The sequence below is a fragment of the Micropterus salmoides genome, unplaced genomic scaffold (genome assembly GCF_014851395.1).
Source record: "Micropterus salmoides isolate LMB-PRFRI ecotype aquatic unplaced genomic scaffold, ASM1485139v1 Ms_hic_scaffold_22, whole genome shotgun sequence".
Taxonomy (NCBI): domain Eukaryota; kingdom Metazoa; phylum Chordata; class Actinopteri; order Centrarchiformes; family Centrarchidae; genus Micropterus; species Micropterus salmoides.
In genome coordinates this window covers 7,982,862-7,997,718 of record NW_024041373.1, presented here as the reverse complement: position 1 = coordinate 7,997,718, position 14,857 = coordinate 7,982,862, and the positions used below count along the sequence as shown (strand labels likewise).

General features: G+C 37.6%; 1 protein-coding gene across 2 annotated transcripts; it reads right to left on the bottom strand.

Moving 5' to 3' along the window:
- Positions 1-255: 255 nt before the first annotated feature.
- On the bottom strand, positions 256-13,555 carry pik3ap1 (phosphoinositide-3-kinase adaptor protein 1). 2 transcript variants are annotated; one of them, XM_038737774.1, is made up of 17 exons: positions 13,339-13,555; positions 11,990-12,415; positions 11,059-11,339; positions 10,611-10,755; positions 10,382-10,524; positions 10,156-10,288; positions 9,710-9,906; positions 9,391-9,568; positions 9,245-9,307; positions 8,896-9,141; positions 8,738-8,794; positions 7,501-7,694; positions 7,334-7,406; positions 6,999-7,169; positions 5,285-5,355; positions 3,948-4,048; positions 256-1,068 (listed from the first exon to the last, which is right to left on the bottom strand). In XM_038737774.1, the coding sequence occupies exons 1-17, from the start codon at positions 13,367-13,369 to the stop codon at positions 951-953; spliced, it is 2,628 nt and encodes an 875-aa protein (XP_038593702.1). In that variant the 5' UTR covers positions 13,370-13,555; the 3' UTR covers positions 256-950. The 2 variants fall into 2 exon arrangements, with proteins under 2 accessions (XP_038593702.1, XP_038593703.1); XM_038737775.1 differs by having other exon boundaries at positions 256-1,065.
- Positions 13,556-14,857: the final 1,302 nt, after the last annotated feature.

Genomic DNA, 14,857 nt, shown 5'->3' with positions numbered 1-14,857 from the left:
AGGGTTCATTTATATTTATAACAGTGAAGTCATTTGTAATTTGATTAAACTGTGGCATCCCTAAGGAGATAAAATCCACCTGGAAAAAGCCTTCACTTGAACAACATGTTAGTGGGTTCCACAAACAGACAATATGGAGCGCCACCTAGTGACTAGACCTCATATTCCACAAGAAACAAATCAGCATTGGTTGTAAATGAGACTTCTTTTATACAGTCTGTAAAATGAGCCTGTTAAAATAAGGACACCTTCAAGTGTTTAAAAGGATTTTTATTTTATTTTTTATATTTCATTATGAAATTCAGAAGTTACATGAAGTCTGCTGTACAACAAAACTGACTTTCTAAAGGCACTTCCTAAAGGTTATTTTATCATATATTATAAAAATATTACAACCAAACTCTAAGGCCTTTAAAAAGTGTACTGCTGGCATAATTTGAGGTAAAATAAGTAGAGTATAATGTCACAACAACTTACAATTAATAAGTAATATAAGATAAAGTATTATTCTCTGACAAAGTGAAATTAATGTCACTGACTCAGTTCAGAATGTTTAAATATCATAATTAAGGTTTTAAATGAAACGAATGATTTCCCCTTAACAAAACGAACTAACATACTCGAAACCTATAATTCGTAAAGGTTAGTATATATCACATGGGACTGTACAGTAAAAACATACCACAACATATCAAACTGAATATCACAGACTCACCCACACAAACACACACACCCACACACACATACAATGAAATATTATGGGAATTTAATTATAATGTTAGGGATACTGATACATAAGATGAATAAAAGCAAAAAATAAAATAAAAAACTGTCTCTCTGTGTGGATTAGTCTTGTTAATCACAATGTCTTTCCAACTCCACCCTCCCTCTTACATAAAAATAACCCATTACTTTAAAGACTAAATCCAGCAAAAACAGACATGTCTTTATCACCGCAGGCGGCGAGGTATGGGAGGTGCTGAGTTTGTGTGTCTGTGAGTGGGTCTTTGAGGAGGTGCTCGAGTCGGGCAGGATATGTAGCGCTCATGCATCTTCTCTGGCACCCTACTGAGAAACAGAGAGCTCTAAGGTCATTGGCTCTGATGCAGCTGTCATTATCATTTTTAAAAAAACAGTGGTAGAAGCAATAATCACATACATCCAGACTTTGAAACTAGTGTTTAATACAATATATGGTACCATTTATTTAAAGGGTAAACTTAATAAAATCCTTCGTAAGCATTTAACGCTTAAATAAATCTACATGATTATGGTAGATTTTATATTTTAAATCAAAGTTTTATATTTAGATTGCCAGCAAACAGCAACTTTGTCATACATAAAAAGGGTGTAATGCTTTTCATGCCTTTCTAGGCTGAATATTTTGCCCATAAAAATCACTGTAGTCAAACAATACTTAAGAATTCAGATTGCACTCTCAGTCATCCAGGTCATAGTTATCCAACAAAGGTTAAAGTCAAGGGCAACTGGACTTGGTTGAAGATACTGGAAGACGTTTCGTCCCTCATCCAAAGGACTTCTTCAGTTCTGACTGACTGGCAGGGAAACTCAGCTATTTAACCTCATTGGGGTCGTTGGCCCGGGTCATCGATACCGCTGGTTCGTTAGTGTTCCTTGTTGCTGTGACGACAGTCGTTACAGTCGTTAAGACTGTTGGCCTCAGGTAGTCTTAACGACTGTAACGACTTCAACCAAGTCCAGTTGCCCTGGATTTTAACCTTCGTTGGATTGCACTCTCTCTTTAGGCATTCACGTTATGAAAGGGAGAACACACCATATCTACAAAAAAAACGTGCCCTTTCACCTTTTTTATACTCTCATCTAGTTATGTGGAGAAATTAACTGAATTATCACATATATATATATCATATAAGTGTCACTTAATCAAAAATGACATACAATTATTGATTACAGCTACTATGGGGAAGAATATGTGAATTTTGCTTTAGTTTAGTTAAGGCTAGTTGTGGCTATCTCACCAACTAGCTCTTATTTTATATAGTTCTCTTGTTTTAGTTGTTTGTTTCTGAGTGCGTGTGATGTTAAGCCCTTCCGTGAAGTCAATGTGGTATGGTTTTTAGCTCCGTTCTGTAGTGACTGACATTTTAAAATGTTTTCACATACAGTAAGCTATACATCTCTATGGCATAATCATTTTATCAAAAATTAAGATTCTGGACTAAAGTCAGTTTTGACAGTGCAGTGAGCCAATAATCTGAATCTCCTTTGGGACATGAAAAGGTATCTTATCATTTTGTATCACCTTGTATCACTTTGCATTGCATCATGTTGTATTGTGTCAAATTCTGCAGTTTTGTATCATGTCGTTTTGAACAGCATTACTTCTTTTTGTTTCATATTGTGTTGTGTCAGTTTGGTATTTGATATCTCATCGTATTATTAGATTATTTCTTTTCACTACATCAATCGTGCTGTGTTGCATTTATTGACTTGCTGTGTATAATATTGTAAACCATCACAGCATTTGAATGCATCACTTTACTCTGACTAAACAGCAAAGAACACAAACTAGGCAAACAAAAACACATGTCTCCATAAGTCATTCACTCTTCAGTGTTCACAAAAGTTCAGAAACATGGTCTCGCCAGAGACTAAAAAAAGTACGGAAACACACACTCCTCCTTGATAAGATCTCACAGTGCTGTGACATTTGCAAGAATTAAACCCCCACAGGCAACTTTTACCAGCCTATTCCTAGCACCTCACCTTTCTAGCCATGGTGTAGGTGTTTGTTAATTTCTTTTTCCATCATTGTGACCCTTAAATTTATTTAAGAAATATTACTTAGACCATACTAAATCAAACAATGCTAAAAACTCTATTGAACTGCATTAACTTTGCAAACTCCATTTTCTAAAGTTTAAACATGCAATTTTGTGAGCAGCTTTGCCTAACTCGGCTCAACATCACACTGATGTCAAAGGCCAAACATGTAATTGCCATATTACCCTGTAATACCATGTATTTACATCGTAACTAAACAGAAAAACACAGAATTATATTAGTAGCTAGAATACATTTAAAGACTTTGCTGTTCACAAAAAAGAAAGATTCTTCATGCACAAACGGCAACATGAACAAGAAAGAAAGATTATATATACAGCACATTATAATATAAGTTCAATAGCTGAACAAACTAAAGGTGTATTGGTGTTTATACATGGTAAACTGTACTAGACTCTGCACTGCAGACTTCTATCATTTCATATCATCAGGCTGCTGAGTTTCTCAATGTTTATCAGCAATTCAGGGCAGCTATAGTTAACAATCAAACCACGTTTAGAGTCACTTTGATGTGAGCTTTCATTTAAAAATGTAAAAGTATTTGCTCGCTAGTGTATGGGAGGTATTTATATGTGTATACAGTGTGAACATCAGTGCCTTCATCACTTTCTCACTTTGACTTCCTCCCTAATGCACAGCTGTGAACCACTGTAGTGAAGATTTCCTACTTATCATTTATTGTCTCATTCACCGCTGCCTGTAAATTCTTTATTGGTCTCTATGTTTATTCCTGTCATACATCCACGCGCTTATGATAGCTACACTACCATATACATTGAGGAAAATAAGTATTTGAACACCCTGCTATTTTGCAAGTTCTCCCACTTATTTCTGGATTTTTTTTTTTAGATTATGTCTCTCACATTGGACATGCACCTACGATGACAATTTCAGACCCCTCCATGATTTCTAAGTGGGAGAACTTGCAAAATGGCAGGGTGTTCAAATACTTATTTTCCTTACTGTATAATCACTGCTAGGTAGGTATCACCACGTTGCAATATGATATATTTGCTACATTGCATTGTTTTATATAGACTTATATTGTATTGTATGGTTCAATACTGTATTGTTCTGCATTGTAACATCAGTAAACTCAATCCCTGGGTGTTTAAACTGACCTTTCTGGGATCCGTGGAGGAATCCTCGGTGGAGCAGTGAGGGATGCAGCATCAGATGGCCTCGGAGGTCGTGGTGGAGGAGGGACATTTTCTATTGTGTCCTTGATAAAACAAACAAAATCAAATGTATACTGTGACGACAACTAAAACATTTTGACAAATCCAACGTTCCACCATGCTCTACCTTCACAGCTGAAACACTTAATCCATTAATGGATCAACATAAAATTAATCCACTTTTTTGATAATTGAAGTAATTCAAGGAGAAATGTCGCCCTTGTAGATTTAAATTTGTGATGATTTCTCAATCTTGTGCGACAGTAAACTGAAAATCTTTGTGTATTAGACTAATGGGCAGACAAAACCAGCAGTTTACGATTTCACCTTGGGCTTGAGGAAACTGCCATGACATTGTTAATATTTATAATGATTTATCTAGTAATTAGAAAAAGAAGTCGGCAATGAATCAATAAAGAAAACAATTGTTAGTTGCAGGCTTATCTATCTTAATCAGATATAAGACCCTTACGATATGACAAAGTCTTTCAATGAGGTGTTAAAACTGAAAAAGCATCACAGTTCTAATCACACCCTGACAAGTGATTTCTGAGAAACCATTGAGCAATGTGTCAAACTTCAAACATTTCACAAGAGAGAAAATTATGGGTCTTTCAGTTTGAGTACAATTTAACCCCTTAAAACCGACTGTCGTGAATTTGCATCAGACCTCTTCCTTTCAGACTGCAGCCAAGATGGTGCATGTATTCCCCCAATGCCTGTTTGTGCATATTCGATACTTACCTAGGAACCTTTGGAACACTGGTTTCTCATTTATGCCTGTTGTTGCTAATTGCATCATACCTACATCATAGCTGAATTTATATCTTTTCTATGTTCTATAGACAAATTAACAACCTCCACTTAATTTAACATGAGCTTGAAAGCAAATGAAAACAAATAATAAATAAAATATTAATAAATTTAGGCGTCAAGGGATTCTAAAAGTAGATCTGTACTTTAGGTATTTTAGGAACTGAAGAACTGAAATAGGCAGCAACTACAGAACAAAACTGAACACTAGACTCTTTGTCTACCTCTCCGCTGCATATGTATTCATAGGTGATACGTGTTACAAGAGCAGAGGAAAGGACTTGTCCATCACCACAAAAGAAAGAGAAAGTTCAGTTTGGTTCACAGGCACTTATACAGCAATAAAAGCAGCGCAGAGCTTCTAACTGTCCAGTGCATCCCTGACTGATGTAAAAGTCTGTGTGAAGATTGCCATTTCCACACGCATTAAATTGCATTTGTCTTTTTTTTTGTTAATGTGGGCTCACCTCAAAGTCAGGCTCTGTTCCGCTGCTGTAGCTAAAGGTGCTGTGAGTGCTGAGTCTGTTGCTCTCAGTACCTGATGTAAAGATAAAAACGAGTTGATGAGGAAAGAAAACACGAGATCAAGTCTCTCTGAGGTTTGTGCTTGTGGTGAATTATGTTATAAGACCACTTAAACAATTAAAAAAAACAATTGGAAACTAGAAAAACCCTGAAAGATAAGCAATATAACTTAAACATACAGTGACTGTATTAATAAAGTCTCTAAGTCTCTGAAAAGAGGCTGCCAGATCTTATCAAATGTCAGTCTTTAACTAAGAATCCTAGTTTGTCAAAGTGTAATTTGACTGTGGGGGATTTCTGTTTCTTCTGGGACATAAGAATTTCTTTAGCTAAGCTATCAGAGAGGAATTGTTGTTATATCTCCTCATAAGTGTTCAAGTGAAAATTTAAGACAACTCAAATTTTAGGAACAGGACATGGGCCAATAAAAGTATTTAAGCAAAGTTTTAAAATGTCAAGCAGTTTTATCTTGAGACAAAGGGACAGTTTGCAGGAAATCGGTTGCGTCATTTTGTCATTGAATAATTGGGTCTACGAATGATTTTAATATGAGACAGTGTAGATAACTAATAAAGAACACAAGAATAAACAGTACAAGATGGAATCTCCTCAACATTATATTATAATACCCGAAGCTCCTCAGGGATTTGTTTCACCTGGTCTTTCAACCATTTGATTGAATCTGCATTCATTGAGGGAGCGTTAACAGATTGAAACATATCATCGAAAGAGGAAACCGTCATAGCCGGACTTGTTTGTAAGTCAAGACATCTGTCAAGTTCAGAGGGTGAAGAATTTTTTCTAAATTGTTTGAGTGGGTTCAGTTTCTGATTAGCAGGCATTTCAAGAAGTTACATCTTGGAGAACCATGTTTTTCTTGCAACTGAGCAACAGCCCCATTCAGCTACAGGTCACAGCCAGTCCATAAATCAAAGTCCCAGTACCGTGAGAAACCACTATCAAATCAGGATGCTGGGAATGATGGATTTAAAGAAATTCAGAGAAGGAATTGCAATTGTTCTCAGCCTGAAGTACGCCTTAATTTGCTCACACCTATAACACCTGACACACTGTGCATCATTCTTAAATAAAACAGAATGAGGACGCTATGGCTTGTTCAGTGCTGTTGGATTGTGTAAGGGAGAGAATCCAAAATCTTCTTAACTCTCACTCTGTGCTTTTCTTAATCTAGTGTTGCACTATTCCACTGGATTTAACTTTAAGCATTTTTTTACATACCGTCACCCATGTTGCACCAAACTGGTTAAACAAAAAAAGAAGTAAATAAAGCTTTTCATTAAATGTTTCAACAAAAGCGGATGTTGGGACTTCCAATATCACTAATGCGTCCTAGTGATGCACTGTAAGTCTTTTTTTCCTGCTGCATCCTTTCTGAGTTTCTTTAGCCACAACCTGATAGCGATGTACAGAAAGGACTGACTGATGATCAGAATTGGGATTCGGGGAGGCCCAAATCACAAAGTGTGTTCCATCTAAGTACAGCTTCAACAGTAGTCCCTCTTTGCTTTTTTAATGCAAACACAAGGCGATAGATCAATAGCTGAGAATCTAGACTTTGATCCTTCTTGTTTAGTTAAAGTTCCAACCACTGAGCCACAGTGCTGTGAAGCAACAAAATAAAGCATGTGGACTCACTAGATGTGCTGGACGTGCTACCAGTCTTCCAGGTTCCTCTCTGGATAGCATGAGCCGCTGGAGCTGGAGGGGGAGCCACCACTCTGGGTGTTGATTCGTACACAGAACACTCTAATGTCACACTAGAGCCCCAGTATAAATTCCTCTGCAGCGGAGCACTTATCTCATAATCTAAGAGGGGAGAGACCAAATATTAACATTTTTTATACAAACAGAATGTTATTTTCCAGTGTATAGTCAGTTCATCATGGAGATATATTAAAGTTGCATTAGAGCTGTTTGATAACAAACAAACAAAATAAATATTCAAATAATAATTTGTCAAATTATTCTACCAAGCTCCTTTCCTGTCTTCTGTCTGTCTTTGTGACGTCTGGTGATGCTGTCTCGTAATTTCTTCAGATTTTCCTGTAGAAAAAAAGCCCACATGACACATATTAGATCCATTCCTTGAGCACTAATCAGCCCCTGACAGACCATTAAGTTTGTATAGTAGATCTACCTGCTGATAGCGTATGGAGTTGGCCCTCCGCTCATGGTCAAGCTGCCAGGATTTGAACTCTTGGACGGCCTCATCCACAGTAATTTCCCCGACTTTCACCCTCTCCTGCAGAGATATGAGCTGTCTCTGTCCAGGTGTCTTCATCCCAGCATAAGGATCATAAACAGGAGAGAAGGGCTCCGCCGCAGGCTGACCTGGATGGGTGGAAAAGGTTGACATTCAACAAAAACAGGAGTTATCAAACATTTTCTACTTTGCATTATTTCATGCTCAGGGAAAAGATAAAGACTTTTTCAGTAACTAGAAAAAACAGTGTAAAGTAACAATAGTATGCATTTTTTGTATTATTTAAATTGTACAACTCTTTCATGTGGAAAGCTGATATGGATACAGAACTAAGCTCAATAGCCAGAGTTAAAAAACCCCCCACTGATGTTTTAGCAAAGTATTTAAAAATCCAAATCTTTTGATCCATTCTTCAGTGTATATGAGGACAAGTTAACAAAGAAGGACATTTGGTTAAAACAAACAAAATATGATCTCTTCTTCATGCATTCATGACAATAGCGCTCATAATGCTAGGAGGGCAGTTACCAAAATAACTACAGTACTATATGTTAAAGTTATAGAACCACAGGCATGCTGCATAGCTAATCAGAGTTATTCCCCTGACTGAAAATTGCTAAATGCTAACTTTATTTGCATTCACTGTTTATGAGAAATGAAGTGGTGATGCAAATAAGGCCCACACACAAATAAAAAACTTTAACACCACACCCCACAGTCATCCTACTTTTAATTAGGAGTAGAGAGTCATGTAAATATTTTATTCTCAGAGAGCAATGTGTTAATTTTCAGAGTACTACATGCTTTGCTTTCAAAGACAAGCCTAAAAATGCTGTAACACACAAATAATATTAAAACAAACACAAACATACTGAATCAACAGACAATGTTATGTGGATGCTGGACATCATGGGCAATGTTTACTAAACTGAGATTCAGCTCACGCTTTTGTGAATTAACAGCTTTCAAAGTAGTAAAGTGCTCGTGCCTGTTGAATTAACTTTTTTTGTATTTTGCAAAATCCCCCAAAATATTTCTCTCTCCTTCCATACTGTACGCCACCAATGAGATTATTAACAGGTGTATTATGGTTCTATCAACTTGAACTGTAAATGATGACAAAACAGACTCGAACAGTGAATTGTTCAATAGTAATTTAAAGTGCGCTTACCTGGAGGATATCCCATTTCCAACGTTCTAGTCTGGGACATATCTTTATCTGAAAACACTGTGAAAAATATTGAGTTATCTATTCTTGCCTAGAGAGCAGTTTTGTGAAATTTCATGTGTAAAGAAAACATTTTGGGGAAAGAACAGATTTCTCCATACCTCTAGAGATGTAGGTCATAGGCTTTTCAGGCTCAGGCTCAGATTCCGGCCTTGGGATGGGGGCTGGTGGACGGTTCAGAATTGCTGGGTTATAGGTACTATTTTCATCCACAATATCATAGATATCCTCTGGGCAGAGGTTGTATGGATCCTCCTCTTCTTCAATTTGATCTAAGTCATTATGGTTGTCTTCAGTTGTTTTCCGATGCTGGTTGTTGTCATGGTTTACACTGGCATTAGGTTTTGCTGAAGGACACAACAAAACTGCATTACACATAATATATTATACATTATATATATTATGTTGCTATTTCAGGTCAGTACTTTTGAAATTTATTCAAAAGTATACCTTGGAAGAACTTCCTAAGCATAGCTTCCTCAGGGTTCTCGTCTACCGCACTCATTACCTCATCTAAAAAAACAAAACAGTTTAACCACTGGTTTTGTAATCTTCATAATTTTTAGGCCGATAAATAGAATCCTGTTTAATCTTACATAGGTCCTCTGCACAGTCAGGGTCAATCCCCAGCATTGACTCATATATGTCCTCTGGGCAACCTGAGTACTTCATCATGATGTCTTGAGACGAAGTTGACATCAACTCATACACATCTGCACTCTCCTCTGTGTTGATGGAGTCCTCAAAGTGAGACTTGAGCATGTCTGCTGTCTCCTAGATTTGTTTGACCAGAAAAGACAGGCAGACACTGACCAACATGATACGAGAACCTGACTGTCCGAAGATAATATCCAACACTTTGCTGGATACTGCAGTACATTAAAATAAGAAAAAGAAGCTCATCACCGGACTTACGACAAATTCATCCATGAACTGTCTGAGATCTGAGAAGCCGCTCTTCTCTGCCAACGTGTTTGGATAGTCTCCATACTTGTTCATCACGCTGTAAGCCTGCAGAGCCCCAGGACACTGAAGGAGAATGGTGGTCAGCTTCCTCAGGCCGTACTTAGCAGCAAAATGAAGCAGCGTGGGAAGCTCCTCATTACGCTGATCTGAAGGACCAAAAGCAATTAGATATAAGCTTTCGTATGTATGTTGACTCCTAAAAGTTGCTTTTACTCTCTGGGGTTTCATTGTAATTGATCAAACAGGCATTGCAGAGGTGGAGAACACGTGGGTCCAGATTTGTTCATACATCTACAACAACAGATCTGCCCCCAACTTTGGGAAACTATATGTGGAATGCCCCCAAATAAGTCAGCTTTGGCAACTAACAGAAGAAATCAGAGTGCTGTACTCACATGCTGCCATATTGTCTTCTTCAATCTGTCTGATTCCAAACAGCTGAAGACCAGTTTCGGGCATCCTGGATTTTAACGAGTCAGTTAGCATGTTGTCCAGTGATTCTGTTGCATTGGATGTCAAGTTGAAGGCCTGAAAGTACAAAATGACTGACGTAACCTCGAGAGCAATTAAAATGAGCAAAGCAGCAAACAACAATGTTTACTATATGACATAATATCTCACCTGGCAGATGAAGTTAACAGGATCAGTAGCATTTTCAACAAACCGACTGACTTCTCCCATATTGGTATAATATGTAACAGGCTTTAAGCTGACACAGGATTGGTCAGTGTACATGGTGAGCGATACCACTCCAGCGGGCATATCTATACGGGGAGATAAAAAAAAATACATTCATTTCATGATCTCATAAAGTCACACATAAGTCACATGACTTCCTGAAGATACTTGCCCGGTGCAGTAACACTTATAGTATATTCATTCTCCACAGTGCCGGGGATCCTTTTTGTAGAACCATTTTCAGACAAAAACTCCACCTCTTGTACCGACTGATCATCTATTTTGTGCTTGAAAATGATAAAAAGTGTCTCCAATTCCTTAACAAAATGAGAAAATAGAATTAATATGGCTTCTTAGTCATTATTTTCAACCAGGACATTACTATCTCACATCTAGAAAACAAGAATTGGGGTAAAATATTTTATTGATACATACAAACTCAGCAGTAACAGAATGTAAATGCTAAAAACTTCTGCACTTAATCATCTCTGTCACGCAATTAAATTACAAAAAAGTGGGAATTAAACACACTCGTTACATGTAGTATTGCCTTTGAAGCAGCTCTGATCCATGCCAATATTGTCTTTGATGTTTTTATTATGCAATTACTTCAGACTTACCCCGCAGAGTACTCTGTTTGGCTGAACTGTGAGACAGGTGAGATGCGTGGGTGTACTGATTTCCTCGCTTGATGAAATCCCCGTACTCACTGGTTCTTTATCCTTCAGGACAGTTTCTTTTTGCTCTTCTGACACCACTTCCTCTGTTTCATCAGTGGTGGGATTTTCGGTTGAATAGGCTGCTGTGATGTGCAACTCTGCTGCAGCTACAGCTTCAGCTTCAGCTTCAACTTCAGCTTCAGTTGCAGCCTCGCTCTCATGTTCAACCCACACTCGCCTGCCTTTGAATAAAAACATTTATTACAAATTATTATCCATTACTTCTATGGACACCTAAATATTCTAGATATTTAAATGTGTTTATATGCAGGCTTCAGTTATTCAGCATGAGCCAAAGGCTCTGTCTATGCACAAAAAAAACACAATTTCTTCCGTGCCTCTACAGATTGTTTCGGTTTTATATAAAGTCTGAAACATCTGCCACCACAATGGAGGTGAATAGAATTACATATTCAAAACATTTGATAATCCACAGACCTCTCTGTGAGCAGTTTTTACTAAGACTATTCCTTTGGCAAAAAGCAGTCCAAGTGAAAACTGCCAGTTCTGAGGATTAATCTGACTAACCTAGACATTGCTTATGGAAAGGCAAGATGGCACTTCTTGTCAAATCTCAACCATCACATCCAGTGTCAAATTTCTGGGAGTTATCTTTTTCATTCCATTGCAGTGAAGGAAAGTTCAGCATCTCAGAACTTCACCACATAAATCCAAAATGCTCTGCTTATGAAGATACAGTTAAGTGTGATAATATGTCTTTTTGTAATTATTTGTATTTTAAATTATTCAAAAATAAACTATAACAATACATCACAAAAGTGTGAGGTCTGTGAGGCACACAAAAAAATAAAGAATTACGTGTTTTGCATACTGTCATCAATGGACTCCAAAATGGTAGAAACGTAGACAGCAGGTTCATCGTCAGCATAGATTTTTCTCCAGCTCTGCCAATCTTCAAAGATCTCCATCAGCATGTCATCCTCTGTCACGCCGCACAGCAGCGCCACCACTCTGTGCGGAGGGTAAAGAAGTCTCTGAAGTTCTCTCTGCGGTTCAGGCTCATAGAGCATGTCCAGCAATGATCCCGAGAGGAGAAGCACTATGCACTGGCAGTTTTGGTAATAGTCAAAGTTATATCCATGGAGCTGATCCGCTGGGCTGACGGCATACAGCACAATAGACCACTGGCGGAATGTAGGAGAGGCTTTCAAGATGTGCTCTAAATACATCGCCCATTCCTGTGCATCAGCTGTGTGCAGAATTAACAGCTCATTTTTTGAGAGCGATTCTGGGTTTGCTGAAAAAACAAATATATTATGATGAGTTTAGTATGTACAGTACACGCAGTCTCAATATTGCCTTACCAAAGAATTAAACTAGAAAAGATTAATCATTAGTTCCTCTTAAACATGTACTGTAACCACGTGAAATGACTCACTGTAATGTTACACCTCATACAAGATATGCAGCTCAAAGTGCTTGGAAGAACCTATAATCAGCTCAAACTTTACACTAATGATGTGACACTGGTCATATTATGTGTTGGTTTCCATGTTGCAGCAGGTAGTGTTGATCGGGGAAATGCTCCACAACATCCACCTCAATGCCTATAATGTCAAGGTGACCGTGGTTGTAGAATGAATGTCCCATTTGTTCAATATTTCAGTGCCGAGCCAACAAGGAGCTGTGCAAACATTGCAATGTGTCAACACTGGTCAGAGTAATTTTGTTTGACTCATTACAGTGTTTAATCAGGTCAAGTTCACCTCTGTACACGCTAACTGGGAAAGAAATCCAACACGACTATTTCACCTTCATCACAGTTCCTACTGATGACAGGGCAGACAGACTTGCCATCTGTTTCTAAATGGGTTAATAACATGACTAATTCAAATTTAGACATGTGGGAAATTATAAAGTAACCGACACATGAATTTAACCGTACAGGAAGATGCTTGCTTCCTCTTTTTTTTGTATAAGCTCAGAAGAGAACTATCAATAAAAGTACTAAAATGAGGATAAACGAAATAAACACATATTTAAAAAAAAAAAGTAAAGCAGTAAAAGTAAACAAAACATTTTAAAATAGTAAAGCATATTGTGCAATAAATGACCAACTGTAAAGTGCTGATTCTACATAAGTATATGACTTTTGGGTACATTTGCCGCAAGCGAAACTGACTTAGGAGGAGACAACTATGAAAAGTATGTCATATTTACCTGATTCAATACTTGACATGTGTTCTTCCATGGTTGTGAAGCCTCAAAAGTGCACAAAATCACTCCACAAGGAGCATCTCAAATGTGTCCTTTTAGTTGCTCCTTTTCTCTTCAACTGATATCGTATTGGCTTTCACCAGCAATAGCTCTTTGCTCAGTTGTATTAATAGCAACACTTAGTTTCCTGATTTTGGTGACTCTGCCCCACTTCCTGAAACAGTTGAAGAAGTGATACAATGCACCGCCGTGGTGTCATGTCGTGTAACATGACCTCCGTTGTTTTTCAGTCATTTGCAGAAAGTTGATTATTATTATTATGAAAGAAATAAAAAGAAGAGTGAGATTAACAGTCATTTTGTTGAATTTGAATGCATACATGCACAGACCCTGACACCGAAAGCAGTTAACACAAAGCCTCTTGTCTGTTTAGTAGGAAATACTTTACATACGCTTTTGCTCTCTGTTCTCAAAAATACTGGGCACACACACACACACACACACACACACACACAAATACATCAATTCACCTGTTGTGTGAAAAACATGCTTCTTCCGTATTTTCACTTCCTTAACAAGGTGCACTGTGTCCGGAGAGTTTCACAGTCAGAGTGATACTTTAAGGCTATAGGCCCTTTTCAAATAAACATTGTGCTTATTTTAAAACAGAAAAACCATGATCACGTTACCCACACTTAAGTCTCTAGTATCACAGAGGTGCTGTTATAAATGTCTAACTCCCATAACTCTCTTAACTCTAATTAAGTATGTTGATACACAGTTTTTGGGTCATTGTAAAGCTCATTACGTACAAGATAATATGTATTGACCACATTTCAAAATACCAATATAAAATATAAAATGTGATACGTGACATTAATATATGACAACACTGCTTTAAAAGTGAAAGTGATGGTGGTTACAGACTGGTTATGGCATTACACACTGGTATATCCACTAGAGGGCAGCAAACAGTCACTTACATTGGCCAACAGACCATCCCCATCAACCGTCACTATGCAGACAATCACCAGAAGAAAGCAGTCAGTGCAGGTACCGCTATACTATACAGGTGTGGTAAGACACTTAAGCACTAATTTCCCATTATACTAAAGTATAATGCATTATTTAAATTTAAACTTTTTTTTGACTGAGATATTTAACATGTCTAACTGCATGGAGTTGGTTCGAGCATCTTTACTTGGAAAAAAGCACCTGCTCTTTCCCTTCAGTTTAAGATAAAGTTTGTGTGGAAGACTGAACTAATGACAACACCCCCGTGGCTCATCAACAGAGGAAGACTATTGGATGAGGGGGATTGCACTCTACTGGAAGAATATGGTCATATCTTCACAGGGAATGTGGATGCAGCCTGTCTTTCTTTGGAGAGATGGACTTGTATTGGTAACAGAAAAGACAACCTGTGGCAGGGGGGAATGCACTATGGCTGTGTCTGAAATCACTCTCTGTTTACTATATAGTGCACAATATTTACTGTCTGACATTTTGTTTTTCAGTTAAT

Excerpts from the sequence above, each read along its gene's own strand:
- pik3ap1 (XM_038737774.1), bottom strand. The coding sequence starts at position 13,369 with ATGGAAGAACACATGTCAAGTATTGAATCAG. Across the intron at positions 9,308-9,390 it reads TGACTGTGCAGAGGACCTAT|ATGAGGTAATGAGTGCGGTA; the intron begins GTAAGATTAAAC and ends TTGTTTTTTTAG. Across the intron at positions 7,170-7,333 it reads GAAGACAGGAAAGGAGCTTG|ATTATGAGATAAGTGCTCCG; the intron begins GTAGAATAATTT and ends CTCCCCTCTTAG.